Source organism: Neophocaena asiaeorientalis, unplaced genomic scaffold, assembly GCF_003031525.2.
Source record: "Neophocaena asiaeorientalis asiaeorientalis breed wild unplaced genomic scaffold, Neophocaena_asiaeorientalis_V1.1 scaffold114, whole genome shotgun sequence".
Taxonomy (NCBI): domain Eukaryota; kingdom Metazoa; phylum Chordata; class Mammalia; order Artiodactyla; family Phocoenidae; genus Neophocaena; species Neophocaena asiaeorientalis.
In genome coordinates, this window is record NW_020173116.1 from 7,617,040 (window position 1) to 7,636,652 (window position 19,613).

Here is a 19,613-nt window from a genome sequence, read left to right on the forward strand (position 1 = left end):
TGGTCTATTTAAGGTTCATTCATGTTGTAGCACATGTCAGAATTTCCTTCCTTTTTCAGGTTGAGTGATATTCCATTGTATGTACAAACCGCAGTTCACCCATTTATCCATCAGTGGACTCTGGGTTGCTTCCACCTTTTGGCTTGTGAGTGATGCTTCCAGACCTTGAGCTCTCAAACCCAAGCCTCGGTTTCCTCTTCTGTGATGTCAGTATGGCTGAGTTACTTTTCCCTCCAGCAGAAGTCCTGCTGCAGCTGGCTCAGCATCTCCTCGGGCCCCCACTCCACCCAAAGCCTCACCCCTCCAAGCAGGGGTCATGCCCCCTCTTTTGACTGCTCACTTTGTAGCTGTCCTCTCTGTCGTTGAGATATATGTGGACACTGGCGGTCCACATATATCAGGTTTCCTGTCCCAGGCATTTCTGGGACCCCACAGAGCTTTGGCCAAAGACTTGCTACTTTGGGCGGGGTCCTTGTTTAGCTAACACCAACCATCAATACTTATATGCTGGGCTGGGAGAGAGATGGACAATGCCTTACACCGAGTTCAAGTCAAAGTCAGAAGGGCCTTGCTCACCCCACCCAGACCCCCAGTTCCTTGCTGAGGAGCAAGGAGGATTTTTCCAAGGCTCGAGTTTTGCCTCCAGAGGCACAAGGCAGCAGTGACTCCTGGGTGTCCTGCCTCAGTCTCTCCAGGTGAGCAGCATAGTTCCGCGGTCTCGGAGACTGGGGAGGGGAAGAGCACACTACAACTCCCAGAGTTCCCCTGCCTCAGGGGGCGGTCCCTGTCCCTCGCGGAAGAATCGGACCCGCCAACCGGAGCCTAGAGCGGAGCGGGGGCGGGCGGGGCGAGGCGGGGCCGCGGGTAGGCGGCTGGCAAGCTGCGCGGTGGGTCAGTAGCGCAGAGAGCGCGGGGTCGGGAAATAGGATCGTGCGGAGCATCTCGGGCTGGAGCCGCTGGACCTCGCCGGGCCATGGGTAAGCGGCTCTGTGGTCAGGCCCGGGATGGGGTTGGCGGCCCCTGGGAGGGCGAAGTTGCGGCGCCAGGTCTCCCCCGGCGTTCGTAGCCGTCGGTGCTGCCTTGGGGGGCTAGCGGGGCCGGGGGTGGACTCGAGGGCGAGGACGTGGGGATCTAGCCTGGACCGGGGCGCCCGCTCCCCCCGCCCCGAGCGGGAGGGTGAGGCCCGGTGTCGGCGCGCGCTCTTCGAAAAAAAGACAAAAAGTTTTGGCGGCCAGGGGCTTCCCGGGCGTTTATCTCGAAACTCTTGTCGCCTTTTGACTGAAATTTACCAAGTTCTGTACGGTTCTGTCATCCCACTTCCTGCTGTGGTTTTCAATCTCGAGCTGGTCTCAGCTAATTTGTTGTGACAGCTGTCCGCAGCAGTTCTCTGCCTGCAGCACCCCCGGCCCCCCACCCCCTCTCTACGTCACATCCCGGTGGTTCTCAGAACCCTTCGGCGCCGCCGAGAAAGGGGCACCGGGGTCCGCTGGGCGCGCGGGACGTTTTCCACTGCGGCCGCCGTTTCCTGAAAGTGACTCTGCGCGGGCTTAGAAGAACTTGCTCAATGCATTTTGAAGAATCAACTGTTCCTCTTTCAGCCGAGGGGCGTGCTGATCCTTCGGCGGTTACCGGCTCCTCGCCCCCTACCCTTTCTCTTTTTCTTTTCCCTTCCCTTTTTTCTTTTCTTCTCTGGTCTCTTCTCTTCTTGTCTCCTGTCCACCCTCCTCTACACACACCACCCCACGCTCCCCACGACAGGGAAGAAGTAGCTTCCCTTTTTGCTCGGCGCATCTTTCTCTTGTCTCTTTTTTCTCTCCTCGGGTCTCCAGGAGGGACGGGATGGCGGCCCCGGGAGTGATGGGGGCGGTGGGGTGGGGGGGAGAAGAGGAGTGGCGTTGCGCGGGCTGCGAGCGTGCGAGAAGTTTGGCTTCGCGCACAGTCCGAGCCTGGGACCACGACACGGCTGCCTCGTCTCGGTCCCTGCGCAGGGTGTTCAGGGGTCGCGGCCAGGCCGGGCTCTCGTCTTCCAGTCCCGCGGACGCTGGGATAGGGGTGGGGGTCGCCGGCTGCCGGACCCCCGAAGTCTCGGGGTGCGGGTACGGCGGCACTTCGCTGGCCAGACCCCGGGTCCCTTTTTTTGCGGGGTCGTCAGCTATCGAGGAGGGGTCCGCGGGGCCGAGGAGAGGATACCAGGTGCTTCTTGTCCCCTCCCGAGCACCAGGGTTGGGGGCTTGGGGTCTCTGCGCCCACAGGCCGTGTTAGGGCAGAGGAGGGATGGGAGATGGCAGCTAGTGGGTTGGGCCACGGGAGTGGAGTTCCAGAGTCCGTACAAGCCCCGGGGACCCGTCTGGGGCCTCGAACTTGGAACGGCAGAGGTAGAAAAGACCTCACGGAATCAGCCCCTTCTTGTATGAGTTAGAGTCTGGGAAACTGAGTTTTACAGACCAGCCCTGGTCTGGCAGTGAGGACGAATCAGGCCTCTAAGACCCCGCCCCCTCTCCCTTCGCAATGGTTCTGGAAACTGGCCTGGGATGGCCCACCCTCCCTCTGGGACCTTGTGGTACCGACTTGGAGAGCCATCCTTGGCAGAGGGTGTGGGGTGCTCTAGGAGCGGAGCGGAAAAGCTGAGAGGCAAACGAGTGCCCCAGGCAGAGGTCAGGCAGCTGACACAGCTCCGTCCTGGCTGTGCCTCTACTGTTGGCCAGTGTTTTGGACAAGCCGCTGCCAAGCCTGGTTCCCCCATAGGTGGAGTAGGTGCAGGAAATGTAGTCCGTGAGGACACAGGAAACGGTCCATAGATGGAGCCGTTACTGTTACTGTCAAACATCACCCAGACTTGGAGGGGAGGGACAGTGGGGATTCAGCCCCATCCTGGAACAGGGTCTTTTAGGATATCCCAGAGCCGGCTAAAGGGCGGCCGAATTCCAGCAGGGCTTGGGAGTTGGCAGTGTCGTATCTGGTGCCCCCATGCCCCCACTTTTCTACACTCAAGGCTGTCACCTTGGCCCCAGATGTACCTAGATGCTGACCCCCCTCTTCCCCCAGCTGAGACCCAGAGGCAGGGCTGGGTCGGGAGCTGCACCCTGTGCCCTCTGGGCTTCCATGTCCCGGTCGTCCGTCTGTCCTTAGCGCTGGCTGGAGCGCAGCCCTTGGCAGGTCCCCCTTCCCCAAACCACGCTGGAGCAAGCTCCACACGGAGACTGCCAGGCAGCCGGCTCCTGGGCCACAGAGTGGACTGGCCGCTTCAAAGGCTGTCTTTGTTTCAGCTCCAGTTCAAGCTAAGAGAAACTTAAGCCAACGGCCTTAGGCGAGGAGGTGTGGCCGCGTCTGCTGGTTGTTATTGAGGCTGCTGTTACCATTATTGTGGTAATTGACACGGTGCTCCCAGTGGGTGACTTTTCATGAAAGGAAGTGTTGCTTCCTTTCCATCACACCGAGGGTGAATGAGGCGGGGGAGGGGGCGGGGGGAGGAGAGAGAGAGAGAAAGAGAGAGAGGGGCAGGCCTTGAACTAGGCACAGCTGGGCGGCTCTCAGAAGCACTGTGTGAGGTCAGGTAGCTCGTACTGCACCGGTAAGGCTCAGTGGGGCTTGTGTTTTTGGAGCACCTGCTCTCTGCTGGGCAGGACTCCAGGCGCTGAGACACACCGAGGAGTGAGCAGGACAGGCAGACCTCGGATCTCACTGAGGGATGCGCGCACACATGTGCACACAGTCAACTGTGGTTGGTAGGGGGAGCCTCGTTTCTTGCTTTGTTCTGCTTAGAACGTTGGGCCCATGGGGGGTCTAACACACCCACCTTACAGACAGGTACAGAAGCACCTGTGTGGAGTCAGAGCCCCCTCCCCGTCCCTCCTCCTGCCCCAGGCTCATCTGCTCTCAGTTCATCTCAGACTAACAGGAATGCTGTGGCGGGAGACTGCAGATCCCCCAGGGAGGGTGGGCAAATGGGCACCCTCTGAGCACAGAGAAGGAACTTGGGGTCTCCCTGCTCCCATTAAAAAACTCTAGATCTCAAGGTTCAGTGTCTTGGGACAGGCAGACTGCACTGGTTCCAAATCCCAGCTTTGCCACTAGACAGCTGTGTGACTTCAGGCAAGTTATTGATCCTCTCAGAGCCTCAGGTGTTGTATCGTTAAAGGGGGGAAATAATACCCACTGGGTGCTGGGAAGATGTAGGGAGCTAATGTACGGAAGTGCCTACTCCAGGGCCTAGCAGAGACTGGTGTCAGTTGGTGGAGTACATAGTGTGGAAGGAGAGGGAGAGAGGGGCCTGAGAACAGGTGGGCTTCACTTTGGGAATCTCCTCTTTTGCAGCCAGCGACTGAAATTAACCTCTTCACTGCTGTGGTATTAGGATCTAGGGTTAAGCTTGACTTCCACAGAGCCATGGAGCCGAACAGAGACAGATTCCTAACACAGGAGGGGCCTGAGCCATCCCACTGCCCAGCACCTGCCACGCCCCCTCGCTGCCAGTGAGGGGCTGGGTCACAAGGGCCCCCGAGATGAGGAAATGGCCGCGGGCTGTGAGCTTAGTCCTGCTGTCATTGTCAGGGTTCTTCTCACACTGTTGCCTAGCTGCACAAAACTCGGGAAATAAGCTCAACAGGGATGCACAGGGCCTGTGAGCAAGAACTCTGAGCACTGCAGAGGGAGACACGTGGTCCCGCAGAGGAAGATGCCCTATCAGAAAGATGTTATTAATCTTTCAAAGTAATTTCTAAATGTAAATGCAATTCAATCAAAACCTCAGTGGTTTTTCTTCTTCTTTTCTTTTCTTCCTCCCCCACCCCACCCCGCTGCTTCCTCCCTCCCTCCCTTCCTTTTTTTCTTCTTTCCTTTCTATGTGACAGAATTATCCTAAACTTCAGAAGGAATTTTCTAAGAGGAGTAATGATGGGGGACTTATGCTCTGAATAGTACGTTGTGTTACAAGGCTACAGAAATTAAAACTGTGCATGGGTCCAGCATTCCACAGTGAATCAAGCAGAAGAGAAAGTCCAAAACCAGCCCCTAAAGTGTTCCTTACAAGCCTGCAGATTGTGGGAAAAGTAGCATTTCAGATTATTGGGGGAGGAGATCACTCAGTCAATATTGGGACCACCCACCCATGGGGAAGTATGGTTAAACCCCTATCTCGTACCTTATAAATTTATCTTTGGCTGTGTTGGGTCTTCATTTCTGCACGCAGGTTTTCTCTAGTTGCAGCGAATGGGGGCTACTCTTCGTTGCGGTGCGTGGGCTTCCCATGGCTGTGGCTTCTCTTGTTGAGGGGCACGGACTCTAGGCACGCGGGCTTCAGTAGTTGTGGCACTAGGGCTCAGTAGTTGTGGCTCACGGGCTTAGTTGCTCTGCGGCATGTGGGATCTTCCCGGACCAGGGCTCGAACCCTTGTCCCCTGCATTGGCAGGCAGATTCTTAACCACTGTGCCACCAGGGAAGCCCCTCATACCTTACAGATTCCAGATAGATTAAAGTAAACATAAATAATAACCATTATTGTCATTATTGCTTCCTGGATGGAAAAGGCGATGTCTGAAGGGCATGCCTTTGGAGAGCAGAGGTTTTTTTTTGTAACTGAATCCACCTCCATTACAACAGGGCATCTGAAGCTTTGTGCTCAGAGGGGATCTATACACCCATAAGCTCAGGGCAAGACAGGAACTCAGTGGCTCATGGCAGCAGCGGTCACTCAGCGGCAGCTGGGATTCTGGGAGGCAGGAGGACTCACCCGGCACCTACAGCAGGGGGTTTCAAACTTATTTCTTGTAGCAGAACTCTTTTTCCAAATGAGGATTTACCCGGAACCCTGATCTACCAATGATTGGGGAAGAGAAGGATAGGACAGCCAGGGACAGGACAGGCTGGGGAAGGAGGGCAAAGACTCTCCCTGCCCTACCTCATCGGGGCTGCAAGGGTGTGGGCCTAGAAGGCCCTGCCAGGATGAGTGAGCACAACACCAGTCCTGGGTGCGAGAGAATGGAGGCCGCCTGCACTCTGGGACTCAGCCGCACACAGAGATAGAGTGTTTCCCTTTGTGGCTCTATAATCCCTTTCCCGTCCGGAGTTAAACAGCTCAGATTGGTGACCTCCTTTCCAGGTAACCCAAGTGCCTGACTCCAGGAGATTTTCCCAGGAGAGAATGGCCCAGGCAGAGCTCACCAACTCTGGAACTGAGCAGGAGGGACTAGGGCCACTCTGGCCTGGTGGCTCTCAACCTGTCTGCCCTCTCAGCTCCCCTGGGGAGCTTTAAACTCTGATGCCCCTTGCAGGACCTTAAATCAAACTCAGGCGGGGGTGGGGTGGGAGACAGGCATCACGTCTGTTAAATGCTCCCCGCGTGATTCCAGTGGGCCCTGGTCCCGCCACCTTATTTCTCTGAGGCCCGAGGACAGTGACTGACTTGTAGCAAATTTGCGAGAGGGCTTCAGTGAGAAGCCCCATCACAGGAACACGATGGAGAGACTCCTTCGGAGCTGAGCATTTTTGCTTCAGGCAAGAAGGGAGAGAGGATGTGAAAGCAGAGCAGAGAAGGCAGGAAGGGAAAGGAGAAAAACAGGAGGATGCAGGCGTGCCCATGACCTAGAAGGCTTTGGGATTCATGGATAGTTAGCAAAGGACTCCAGCGTCCTTCTCTCCCCATTTCACAGAAGGGGAGACTGAGGCACAGAGTCGCCCAAGGACCTGGCTGGAAAGGCATCAGTCTTTTGGGGGGCAGTCATTAGCACCCACTTATTTCTGGAGATTGACCGTGTCTCCAGTGGTCAGGAGCCAGCCTGCAAGGACGGCCCAGGCCCAACTCATGCTTGACAAGTGTTAGGCTCGGTTTCTCTTCCCGGTTTATTTGGACTCTCCACCAAGGCTTCGCAATGTTGGTGATACAGCAGCCGCAGTGGTGGTGAGGCCAGGCCCCTGGACTGGTGGTCAGACAGACCTTGTTTTGAATCTGGTCCCTCAGGGCGGCAAGCAACTTAACCTCTCTGGCTTCAGTCCCCCCAGCCTCCCTTAAAATGGGATTCCTCTGGGACTCAATGAGAGAACATACATGAAAGGGCCAGGGACCCAGAGCCAAGACCCTGCACAGCACCCTTGTGAACAGCTACCCAAGGAGACACTGTCCAGCGGCTGGAGGTTCTGCAGCTCGTGCTTCTGGGTACTGCTGACCTTGTGGGTCACTCTGGCGCGGGTTTCTTGTTCTTAAGGAGATTCTTTTTCTGTCTGGGTTGGAGGGGGAATCTTGCACATTCCCAGCAGTAAGGATTTCTTGAGTTGGAGCGAACCAGGACAGTTCTTGCAGGATTAACCAAAAGGAGAAAGGAAAGAAAAAAAGAAAAGGTCAGAAGACATGGGCTCCCGGTCTCACACCTGCTGCCAGCCAGAGCAGCTCCCAGTGGCTGTGCTTTGGCAGCGGCAGGGGTGCTGTGTCTTTGCAGCCATCAGCTCTCAGGACGCCCTTAGTAAAACCAAGCCCCTGGCTCCTCCCTCCCCTCTGTCAGGTTGTTGTGAGACACTCATTCTCGCTTACCTACCACCTACTTTGTGGGTTGCTGGGCGGCCTCACGAAGCTCTCAGGAGGCCAGACGAGCCGTGGGCATCTCAGTCTGGATGGCCCATCTGGATGGTGTGAGGATGGCTAGAGGATGACTAGAGAGAAGTGCTGTGCTTGGCTGGGGGCTGGGAAGGGCCACCCCGAGGAAGCGACTTGTCAGGTGAGACCTGAAGGGTCACCAGGAACCGTGCAGGTGAGGGGAGCGTGTGGCCTAATTAGGGGCAGTGAGGACTCTGCTGATGCCTCAGGCAAAGGCTGGGTGCTTCACAAATAGGAACTTACCCTCTTCTTGATTATTTCTGGAGGGTTTATGGTCCAAGCAGTCCCCCGTGGTGCTTTGTGGGTCCACAATCATGGAAGCCTCTGCAGCTTTCCCAAACTTTCTGCCTGAATGTGGGGCAGGTTTTGGAGACATGATTTCCCCGAGCACCACGGCCCCAGTGCCGGTCTCCTGTCACTTGACCCCAAGGTGATTTAGGGTTTCCTTCGAAGTTGTGGGCAGAGGGCTGGAATGGAGGAAGGAAAAGTGTCAGGTGTGGTGTGGGCGGGGCCTGGTGGGGCTGAGAGGGGGGAGGAGGGTAGAGTCGGGGGAGCCCTGTGTGTGTTTAGAGGGCTGCCTGCAGCAGCCGGGACTGTGTGCAGAGGACATGCAGCAGAGGACGGCGGCGAGGACTCACCCCCACCTGGCCCTCCTGCCGCCCGCTCCTCCCTGCCAGCATCTCACGTTCTCTCCCTCCTCCCCCCTTCTCTCCCTCTTCCTCGCCTTCCAGCACCTCCTGTCAAAGGCAAAAGGAAACAGTCAGAGGATGGCGACCCCCTAGACCCACCTGTGTCTCCTCAACCCGACACTGAGCAGAACAGGAACCAGAGCCCCGTCCAGCTGGAGGTGAGTTGGACAACCCCCCAGGGGCCCTCTTCCCTGCCCCTCCCTCACCCCCACCCCACCTGTGTGTAGCTTCCCAGGTGAACATGGAGACTCCCTGGAGATGTGTTCCCTATCCCCCATACTGCAGAGAGCCTGGAGAGGGGCCCAGCCCCGCTGTCCTGGGTCCTGCACTGGGTGCTGGGAGCGGGGCAGACAGGAAGGCTTCACCCATCACCCCTGGCTAGGGTTTCAGGCTTGGTTTCTATAGCAGAACCCTTTTATCAAATGAGGATTACCTGGAGCCCTGATGTATGAAACAGATAAAAGCACTATTCTACGATGTAAAAGTACATTTACATCCTTCCGTCCATCCACATTGATAACATGGACCTTAGAGTCACCTCGTGAGATCAACGCAGCTGTGTTGACCAGCGTGGTCAGAGTGGTCAGCCTCAACTCCTCAGCGTCGTGCTTTTCAGCCATTTGCTTTGGTGGCACAGGCTGGAGTAGAAATCCTAATTCATGTAGAAGAGTAGCTGCAAGTGGGAACAGGTTTTAACAGATTGCCTGGAGTTCAGAGAAGAGGAATAGAAGAGCACATTCATTTGAAGAGCTGTGGTCAGAGCGCCTTCATTCTGAGGCTCCAGAAAACAGCTGCCTTGGGCTCCAGTGTGTGCCAATTTCGTGCATTAACATATGAGGTGGCTTGTTTATTACCAGAGGTCTTTGATTAGTCAAAATCACGGACATGGTACTTGAATATTTTTGGAGCACGTGTCTCTCTGCACGGTTCTAGGCCCTGGTGTTTTTCGTCCTTCTCGTGTTTGGGGTCTGTCCTGCCAGGACCTCAGCCCCAGCCTAACAGTAGCCCCCTGCCCTGAGCTACCAGCCACGTGAACAGCATCGGCAGAAATTCCCCCCGAGAGCAGAAACCAAAAGACCTGTGCATCTGACAGAAGTGCCAGTTGGAGCCCAGGACAGGGTCTCCCCTCCCTGAGTTAAGCACGTGGATGGGCGGGTCACAGAGGCCTGGTGGCATGGCGCCACAGAGCCAGAGAGCACCGGGCACTTTTGTTCCTTCAACCTGGACCACAGGGGCTGCTGGGAGCCCTGGGGACACTGCGCCTACCGCCAGGAACTCACAGTGTGGTAGAGGAGCTGAGATGCAGATGTGACAAGTGGAAGAAGTGGTCAGAAACTTGGAGAAGGTGCAGGGCAGCTCCCAGGGCCTCTGTGGACCCTGACCTGGGGTTCTGGGCACTAACAGCTGACACCTGTGCCTTTTTGACCCCAGGAACAAGCAGTGCAGCCCAGAGCTGGGTCTGGGGGTCTGCTCCCTCCTGCGGGGGCCTGGGGGCCACGCATCTCTTTCCTCCCCAGCAGCCCGAGGTTCCGCCCGTCCCCAGCCTCCCAGCACCTGAGGGCTCATGCTGCTGCCTCGTGTTCTTTCCCCAGGACTCCCCCGAGGCAGGCGGGGAGCGGGAGGAGGAGCAGGCCTTCCTGGTCAGCCTCTACAAGTTCATGAAGGAGCGACACACGCCCATCCAGAGGGTGCCCCATCTCGGCTTCAAGCAGAGTGCGTCCCTGGGGTGCAGGCAGGGAGGGGGGGCGCCCGGCAGGGGACCCCCACCCAGGCAGGGCATCGGGGAGCACCTCCGTTATGGGTAACCCTGGACGCCGCCAGCCCACGGGGGTTGCACACGGAAAGGGTGCCCCCCTCCAGGCACAGGGCTGGCAGTGGGTGGGGCTGGATTTCCATCCTCACTGGGCCACTGGGCCCCCAGTGCACGGGGCGTGGCCTGCCTAGCCATCCTAGTGGCCCTGTCTGGGTACGTGCTGGTTCTGTGCCTGCCTGACAGGGCCAGGGGGACAGGCTGCTGGCTACCCCTTCCTCCTTCCAAGACTGAGAGTGGCCCTGCCCTCTCTTTTCTCCAGTTAACCTGTGGAAGATCTACAAGGCCGTGGAGAAGCTGGGGGCCTATGAGCTGGTAAGGACAGCACCTCTGAGGCCTCACCCTGCTGCATCTCCTGGCACGTCAAGCTGGGGGAAGAGAGTGAGCCCAAAAGAGCTGCCCTTACCCCTAGACAGGAGGACGGGGCAGCGTCCCACACCCTGCCCTTTCCCCAGTTCCCCTGTGTGCTACGGGGAGAAGGAGGGACCCGCCTCGCCCGCTGCTACTTTGCTGCTCAAAGCAAGATTTCCTCTCTTTCCCATCTGTTCTGTCCTCATGCTTGGAAAGCTGCTTGGGCCAGCACTCGGGCGGCCCCTGGGCGGGAGACCTGGCTGGCGGCCAGGGGAGCCCCCTCCAACCTCGCCGCCCCACTGCTGGAGAAGCAGCTGCAAAACTGCATCCAAGTGGGGACCCTGAGCTGTGAGGACCCCGCGGCCAGGGGGTGCCCGCCGGCCATGCCTTCACGTGGCGTCCTTGCAGGTGACTGGCCGCCGCCTCTGGAAGAATGTGTATGACGAGCTGGGGGGCAGCCCGGGCAGCACCAGTGCGGCCACGTGCACGCGCCGCCACTACGAGAGGTACGGCCAGGCCCCCAGCTCACAGGCCCTGGGCCTTCACCCCCAGGGTTGGACCAGCAGGGCCCTGAGCGGGGAGGGCAGACTGCAGGCCTCCTGGACGAGATGAGGGAGAGTGCGGGCCCCCGTGGGTTGTCTGTGTGCTTGCCGGGCAGGGGTGTTCGCGGTCCGGGGCTGGAGGAGGCCGGGTGGGCCTGGAGCGGTGGGAGCCTGCTGCCAGCCTGGCCTCCTGGTCAACGTGCCTGGTTCCTCCTCAGGTTGGTCCTCCCGTACGTGCGGCACCTGAAGGGAGAGGATGACAAGCCCCTGCCCCCCTCCAAGCCCAGGAAGCAGTACAAGATGGCCAAGGAGCATCGGGGGGATGACGGGGCCACTGAGAGGCCAAAGAAAGCCAAGGAGGAGAAGCGGGTGGACCAGGTGAGCTCTGGCCTCCTCGTGCCCTGCCCCTCACAGCGCCCCGTACCTCTCCTCACCTTGGCCGCAGGGCTCCCTGCCTAGGACACCCAGAACCTCCTCTGAGGGCAGCACTGGTGGGTGCGTGGGTGGGGCCTGAACTCCAGTCTGCACCCCGTTCACCCCGTTCACCAGTTCCTGTGTCCTGACCCCAGGCTGTGTCTATTCAGAGGATGGGACACCTTTTGAAAATTTTGCACAAAGGTGCTGGAAGGGCTAGCAGAGGCTCCTGGGTGCCCCCTTGGGACCTTGCTGTCACCAAGTGCCCAGGTCAGGGTGCATGGCTCACACCCAGCCCTGAGGCCTGGCCTTTTCTCTCTTTCCAGATGATGCCAGGAAAGACCAAAACAGATGCCCCTGACCTGGCAAGGCTTCCTAGCCAGGAGCCCTCCAGGGACGGCATGGAACAGCGAGGCCCAGCCCCTGGGCCCTCTCTGCCCTTCGTGGGTGCCAGCGGCTGCCCTGAGGCCTACAGGCGGCTTCTGTCCAGCTTCTACTGCAAAGGGACACATGGTATCATGTCACCACTGGCCAAAAAGAAGCTTCTGGCCCAGGTGAGCAAGGCGGAGGCCTTGCAGTGCCAGGAGGAGGGCTGTCGCCACGGGGCAGGTGGGGAGCCCCAGGCACCCCCAGCTATTCGGCCCCTGGAGAATCCCTGGAGCCCAGGAGGGCAGGCTGAGAACTCCAGGCACCGGCTGACGCCTCCGGAGGGAACACAGGGCCCTGGTGGCAGCCTCAAGGAGGAGGCTCAGGTGGGCCCTCACCCGTCAGCCCCCATCTTCACTGGCTGCTTCCACGCCTACCCCACCGAGGTGCTGAAGCCTATCAGCCAGCACCCTCGGGACTTCTTCCCCAGTCTTAAAGATGGGGTGTTATCAGGGCCTCCTGGCAAAGAAGAGGGGCTGCCAGCCAAAGAGCCCCAGCGGGTGTGGGGCGGGGATGCCGACCACCCCTCTGCATTCCACAAGGGAGGCTCCAGAAGGGGTGGCCTCTACCCCAAACCCAAAGCCTGCTGGGTGTCCCCCATGGCCAAGCTCCCTGCCGAGAGCCCTGTGCCCCTGACCACCTTCCCAAGCAGCCCAGGCCTGGGCAACAAGCGCAGCCTGGAGGAAGAGGGCTTGGTCCATGGCGGCAAAAAACTGCGGGCAGTGTCTCCCTTTCTTAAGGAGGTGGATGCCAAGGAGTGCGGGACCAAGTCTGTGGGGCCCGACTTGGCCGTCTCCTGCCTGCTGGGCCCGGCCCTGGGGCCCACCCTCCCAGAGGCCTGCAGGGGCACCATGCTGCGCTGCCCACTGAACTTCGCCAGCACCCTGGACCCCTTAAAGGGCCAGGCCACACTCCCCTTCAGCCCCCTGGTCATCCCGGCCTTCCCAGCCCACCTCCTGGCCACTGCAGCACCCTCACCCATGGCCGCTGGCCTGATGCACTTCCCCCCCACATCCTTCGACAGTGCCCTGCGTCACAGACTTTGCCCAGCCTCATCTGCGTGGCACGTGCCACCTGCCACAACCTATGCAGTGCCCCACTTCTCCTTCCACCTCAACACCAAGCTGTAGGACTGAGCCCGCAACACTGCACAGGGTCTGACTCAGCCTGGGATGGGTAGGCATTGCCAAAGGGCTCTGGGGTGGAGCCCACTCCTCAGGAGAACTCGGCTGTGCCTGACGCAGGGATGCGCCCTCGGCTTGGGAGCCTGGCCCAAGGAGAGGCAGTGAGAAAAGTGGGTTTATGTCTTGGGGCAGCACCAGCCCAGGGGCCGGGGACCCATGGTTACAAGGCCTTGGGAGAAGACGTTCAGGCTGACAGCTCCCAGCCGGGGCCCCAGAACAGAGGCCCGGAGTGGGGTGAGGGGTCGAGGGGACGGTCAGCAGCGTGAGGCATCCAGGCTGCCTACGGAAAAGCCAATAAAACACCTGTGAATCCACGCCGCCCTGAGGTATGTGTGGCATGGACCTTTGCAAGGGCAAGGTGGGGGCACCCTTGTGGGTGGCGCCTCCCACAGGCTGACACAGGGGAGCCAAGGAGAGGGACCTGCCCAGCACCTGCTCGGGCCTGGGATGCCATCACCCCAATGAAGAGTGGACCCAGAGCCAAAGCCAGCCTCCCGCTCATACCTCGGCAGGCTGTGCCCTTCGTCCTGTGCCTTCAATCCGCTTGGCTAGTTGCGCCTCAGGACAGCTGCCTTTTGTCTACCTCATGGTACAGATGGGGCCTGAGGCGCAGAGAGGGCTGGGGACTTACCCAGGTTCCCCGGCAGGTAAGTGGGGGAGCAGAGCTGTGCACTCAGGCGTGACTCCAATGCTCTGAGCTAAGCCACAGGGCCTGGCTGGTGGGATGCCCTGCAGCACCCCTGGGGGCTGAGGGTGTGAGCAGGAAGCGCTGGTCTGCCCTGGTGGTGGATGCAGACTTGCCAGGCTGCTGCTGAATCTTCCTGGTGAGCCCCCCGCTTCACCCCCAGCTGCCTGCGACACAAGGGTGTGGGGCACAGGAGGTTCCTACTGGGGGCACCTGGAGAGAAAGAGAGGGGTGAAGGCTGCAATCTTGGCCTGGGGCATCTGCCATATTTCAGATGTGGTTGCTCCAGGGGCTCAAACCGTGCAGCCTAACACCCTCCTTCCTACAGGCTCTGCCTGGGGAGCAGTGTGCCCCTGCCTGTCTCAGTGGGAGGGGTGCCCCTGTTCTCGGGAGCCAGGCACAGCTGCGTGCTGAACTTCATACAGGTTTCTGGAAGGGCAGTGCCACTATTGGCCTCAGGGTCCTGACTTACGGCATCAGGTTTATCAGCTGGCGATGGGTATCTGGCAGGTGGTCACCGCTGTTGTGAACACTCAGGCTTTGCGGGACATGTCTGGATTCCCTTCCTCCTCTGGGGAGAAGCCAGGCGCCAGCCCAAGTAGCCTGAGTTCCCAGCTCCCGCAGCACCCACGTGCTCCCATCCCTCTGAGCCTCTGGAGTCTCTGTGGTTGACGAGGAGCAGGGAGAGGACAGAATTCTCTGGCCACCCTCCCTGCAAGTGCCTTGGGTGCTGGGCTACAGACCCCCTGGGTAGGGGCATCTGCTGTGTGTGGGGCCCTGCCTGATACAGGGCATGGTTGCTGGGGTCCCCTTCATCTGCAAAGCCACAGCGGCCTCACCCTGGCACAGAGGTGGGCTGGTGGCCTGGCAGCAAAACTTGAGCTCGGGTGGCTCAGAGCCGTGATGGTGGCGCCCTCTGGAGGCTGCTCTGGGAAATACTCCTCTCCATGTGAGTATCCTCACGCTGAGCTGGTCCCTGGGCGGGGGCGGGGGCGGGGGTGGGGGAGGCTGTGGCTCTGCTTGGGCATCAGTGAACACCAGGGCTGAAAGTGGACGTGCTTCCTGGAAAGCCTGTGCCCTGTGCCCTGCAGCTCCGGCGTGCTAGCTTTCCATGATTTTCCTCACTCCTCTCAATTCCCGGGGATGGCACCATCCCTATTTACAAATGAAGCAGCAGCTCCCAGAGGTCCCATAGCCTCAGGTGCCAGGCTGGGCTGAGTGGAGTGCCTGGCTCGCTGGAAGGGCACCCTGTACATGCTTCCTGGCACTGCCGCCCTAGGCGGACAGGTGCACCCCAGGTCATCGTGGTTTTTATACTCTTTCCTTTGTGTCACCTGCCCTGTCCCAACAGTCCCTGACTCTGCCCTGGGGACCCACAGGCCAGCATCTGCCTTTGAGGCACAAACCATGTTTCAGGGTCTTTTTAGGACTCCTTCCGAACCATCTGTGGTGTCTGAGCTGTCGGCGGTGGTGAGTGGAGGCGACTCTGAAAGGGATGTCCCCACAGTCCCAGCCCTTTTCCCAGGGACAGTCTAAGTAGAGGCCGTTTGACAAACACGGTCTATTTCCAGTGGGTGCCAGGTGCTGTTTTAGGTGTTGGATGGACACCCCAGTGGACAGAACCTTCAAGTTTCTGCCCTCGTGGAGCTGACGCCCTATGGGGGAGGCAGTCAATTAAAAAATGAATAAAATACAGAGTGTCGGGAGAAGCGTTGGGGAGAAAAATAGGGCTGGGAGTGGGTTGTGCAGTTTTGTTATGGCAAACGTAACTTAGCATAACCTTTACCATTTTAACCATTTTTAAGTACAATTTTTAAGTACAATTTTTAAGTAGTCTTTCCAGGCACTGAGTACATTCACAATGGTGGGCGACCATCACCACTGTCCATTTCTAGGGTGTGGCGTTTTAAACACAATGGCCAGAGAGGTAGAAGGTGGCATCTGAGCAATGGCTGGAGGAGGAGACAGAGGCTTCTGGGAGCTTCTGGGGGCAGAGCAGCAGGGACAGGGAGGATCAAGGCCCCCAGGGCAGGAGCAGGCACGTGTCTGAGGATCTGGAAAGCTACGAGGCTGGAGCAGTGTGAGCTCGGGGAGCAGTGGCAGGGGAGGTGAGGACGGCAGGGAGTGGGGGACCCAGGACACGGGTCCCTGTGGGCTCAGAGGGCCATGGCCACCAGAGGAGGTGAGCTGGGAACGTAAGGGGGCGGCTGAAATCACTTTGGTTATTGCGTGAGTTCGTGGGACTGAGTGGTGTGAGAGAAATCACTGGAGGAGAGGAGGTCGGGACCAGAGAAGTTGAGATGTGGGAGCCTTGAAACCAGCTTTCACTGTAGGGGGCGTGGAACTAAGATCCCGCATGCCTCGCCGCCAAAAAAAAAAATATTTAATTAAAAAAAATTTAAAATTAAAACAAAAATCAGCGCAAGTAGGACAGCAGCGGTTTGGGGCGAGGACTGCTGTCTACAAGGACTGGGGAGGACACGAGGGTCTGTGGGTGACTGCAGCAAGGACACGGTGTGGGTGTCCTATTCTGGTGTGACCTTCAAAGCGGGGAGCCAGGGGGTCTGGAAGCAGGGGGTGGCTCAGGCCACTGTGGGTTGGGTAGCGTAGGAGGGGCTGCAGGGGAGCGGGCTCAGGGTGGGCACAGCCATGGGCTGGCAGTGGGAGGGAGGTACTAGAAGGGCTGGCTGGGAAGTGAGAGATTTCCATTTAGGCTCAAGACCAGAGGCTGCAGATGGTGGCCTGAAGATGTGTTTAGTTGAACCCATGTAATTTTAAAAAATGTTTTTGTAACTAGTTGCCAGCATTTAAAAGTCAAGAGATTTCACATAAAAATTTGGGTATTGAGCTTCTCTTTAAAAATCAGAATTTCCAGACACGTGGAGGTCACTGCCTGAAGCTCAGTGGTGGCTGCTGTCCTTTGGTCACGGTATACCTGCCCATCCACTACAGCCCTGCTTGTCGCCAATCCCGAGGGACCCAACCTGGGTTGGCCACCTGGTCTCCCGAGGACAACGGGCGTTCCCACATTCAAGCTGGAGCCCTGCAGCCGCTCAGACGCTAGGCGGCGGCTTTTGCTCTGTTTTAAGATCAGCCAGGCCTGCTTCCTGAGCAAGTAACTCCAAGAATGTCCTGCTGGAAAACTTAACAGGGCTTCCAGACAGGAGGGCAGGGCAGAATTGGGTCACTGCAGAGTCACCTGTGCAGTGTCCCCTGGTTTCCAGGCTGCAGGGGCAGGCGGTGATGGGTGGATGGGACAAGGGCACAGGTACCCCCCTGCCCGGCTCCTCAGGTATCAAAAGCCTTTGCCCCACTCTGGGCCATGCCAAGTGGAGCCACTGCCCAGCTGTGTTTGTGAGGCTGCCCAGGAGGGAAGGGGCCGCTGGAGGGAGAGCAGGAAGGGGCTTCCAGGCGGGGAGGGGCTGCCTCCCCGCCTCCACCCCTTCCACGACCGACCAACGATCCTGACTGTCGGGTTCTTGGCTTGATGTTCCGCATTCCTACCACCTTCCTGGCCTGGTCACCCCTCCCTTGAGGGAGCAGGGGGTGGGGAGGAAAGATCAAGGAGGTGGAAGGCAGATCCCCAGCCCTGAGACCCACTCCCCCACGGTTCAGGAAGGATGCTCAGGCCCTATACTTGCAAACAACAGGAATGAGCTCTCACCCAGGCAGGAAAGAGCTTGCGCGGCTCACAGGACTGCAGGGAGAGCTGACCAACCAGGTTGTGCAGGCACCGACCCTGAGCCCCTCTCCGGGGCACTGCCCTGAGCTGGCTCCCACTGGGAGGTTCTGTCCACTGGGGTGTCCATCCAACAGCCTCTCTTCCCAGCCCTGCATTCAACAATATCACGCTGGTAGCCTGAACTAGGCCAAAGTGAGAGGATTCGCATCCTCCCCAAGCCGGCGCTCCCGCATTTCCCAGCACACCACTGCCATCTGGCTCAGCTCTGCTGCCTTCTCCCCCGGCGGTCTCAGGGTAAGGACAGATTTTTCAGGAGACAGTCTGATCTCAGGTCCTGTGCTTACCTGTGTTACCTCACAGGAAGTGTGTCTGCCAGGTAGACCAAAACCGTAGCTGCCATGCTGATGACACCAGACGAATAGGGTTCACTGGGCCTCCGTTTCCTCACCTGTAATATGGAAGTAAGTAATTTCTACCTCAGGAGTCATGGACACTTAGTGAAGGTGCTTTGTAAACTGAAGTTACGGATGAATGTGAGCCATCAACTCCCCCCCAGCACTTCTGCTTGGCCAGCCTGACCACCCCCTGCTCAGCTCCTTACCTCAGGGCCTTTGAAATTCCTGGTGTACGGACCGCTGCTCTCCAGCCTGGCTTCTGACTCAGAGTCACCCTGACCTTTGGATCCTGTCTGGTCTGGGACAAGAATGGCAAATCTGCTTCATCCCAGGTACCAGCTCTGATTGATGGTGGTTTGTCTGCAGCTCTGGGCTGACTCAGTGTGAAAGTGATATAATCGATTAGTGATGTCTGCCAAGGGCCCAGGAGAGAGAGGATGCTCACCTGCCACAGAGTTGCCATGTGTATGCATGATGACTAGCTGGTGACCACCTGATGATAGGCTGTCTAACTTAAACTTAGGTCCCTGACCTCACTGCCACGTCTCAGCCACAGGTCCTGTGCAGAGCTGTCTGGTTTCCCTCCCACATAAGCAATGGTTGTGGAGGAGCAGTGTTTGGGCTGGGGAGCCAAATCCTAGAAGCTTGGGTTGGACATCACCTGCCCATGAGCTACTGAGTTGAATGCCTGGGTAGTAATCAGGAAGGCAGCTTCTTGGGAGAGATCCAGGTAGGCTGGCCCCAACCGTGCAAAAAAAAAAAAAAAGTCTTTCCACGTGGGCTGTGTGGAGAGAGATTATCTAGGATCAACTCCAAGAGTAGAGTGGAACAATTCTAGCATCCCTTGTGGAGTAACTGTGGTGCATTTGAGATGGCCTTGGGTACTGGGGAAGTCAGGAGATGATAAATTAAAAGAATCATTCCAACTTTGATCAGCTCACCGCCCTGCATAAACCTGGCCCATGCACTCCACTGCCCTCAAGTTAAACCCCAGATGCCTTAGTGGGAAGGCTCTTTACTGGCCCTGCTTCCTCCCAGTCTCCTGACTCCCTACCCCCATGGCATCCCCACCCCCCAAGGCAACCTCTGTCTGGGCTGAGCCCTGAGGCACCACCTCAGCTCCCCTGCATGCCTGGCCCTCCCTCGGATCTGGAAGCACAGAAAACATTGACCTGAAAAACATTCCCTTCATGGATCCCACTGTTCCTTCCAGCCTCGCTCAGAAGCCTTCTGAGGAAGACTTACTGGCTCAGGTACCCATCCCATGTGCTTCTCCCATCCTGCTGTGCAGGACCTATTACAAGTCTGTACCTTCCCCCCAGACTGTAGGCTCCCTGAGGGCAGTCAGTGTTTCCCGTTCACCACCAATCCCCAATCCTCCCTCCCTCCATAGGACAGGTGTCCTAGGCCCACCCAAATAATTACTATGGTACTTATGCCTAGTAGTCGACATCAGGACCCTTTTCCCCAGCCGCCTCTGAGTGGTTCCCAGAGGGCTCTTACGTGCGCAGGAGCCATCCCCAGGTTTTTCTGGAGAACTGTTCCTCACCCCATCAGCCCAGAATGCTGGTGGCCCTGGAGAGCAGTGACCTCGGCCAACTCCCCACCTGGCTTTGGAGAAAGGATAGAACCAACTCTTGACTACTGCTTCAGAAATATGGGCCAAGCCTCATCCCCTTCCCCCTTAAACACACACACACACACACACACACACACACACACACACACACAGTTGAAACTAGGCAGGGAGAGAAACAAGATTTTATTAAAATTTCAGGAAGAACAGAAGGGAGACACAACAAAGACACAAGCCATAACCGCTTCTTGAAGTTGCTACTCAACCCCATCTA

General features: G+C 58.2%; 2 protein-coding genes and 1 long non-coding RNA gene across 5 annotated transcripts in view; 1 reads left to right on the forward strand and 2 right to left on the reverse strand.

Annotated features, from left to right (window-relative positions):
* The first annotated feature begins 845 nt into the window (after positions 1-845).
* ARID5A (AT-rich interaction domain 5A) lies at positions 846-13,318 on the forward strand. 2 transcript variants are annotated; one of them, XM_024743705.1, is made up of 7 exons: positions 846-977; positions 8,317-8,432; positions 9,867-9,987; positions 10,347-10,399; positions 10,844-10,941; positions 11,196-11,355; positions 11,718-13,318. In XM_024743705.1, exons 1-7 carry the CDS (start codon positions 974-976, stop codon positions 12,945-12,947), a joined length of 1,782 nt encoding a protein of 593 aa, XP_024599473.1. In that variant the 5' UTR covers positions 846-973; the 3' UTR covers positions 12,948-13,318. The 2 variants fall into 2 exon arrangements, with proteins under 2 accessions (XP_024599473.1, XP_024599474.1); XM_024743706.1 differs by lacking the exon at positions 9,867-9,987 and having other exon boundaries at positions 946-977; positions 11,718-12,979.
* On the reverse strand, positions 6,365-8,270 carry LOC112398900 (uncharacterized). Of its 2 annotated transcripts, XR_003003094.1 has the most exons (4): positions 8,224-8,270; positions 7,829-8,052; positions 7,523-7,641; positions 6,365-7,287 (listed from the first exon to the last, which is right to left on the reverse strand). It is a non-coding gene; the product is annotated as an uncharacterized LOC112398900 (long non-coding RNA). The 2 variants fall into 2 exon arrangements; XR_003003093.1 differs by lacking the exon at positions 7,523-7,641.
* A 5,639-nt stretch (positions 13,319-18,957) lies between the features above and the next one.
* KANSL3 (KAT8 regulatory NSL complex subunit 3) overlaps positions 18,958-19,613 on the reverse strand; it is a 62,970-nt gene continuing 62,314 nt past the window's right edge. The window contains exon 22 of the mRNA XM_024743700.1: positions 18,958-19,374. The gene's annotated coding sequence lies outside the window, so the exon portion shown is untranslated. The remainder of the gene's footprint in view (positions 19,375-19,613) is intronic.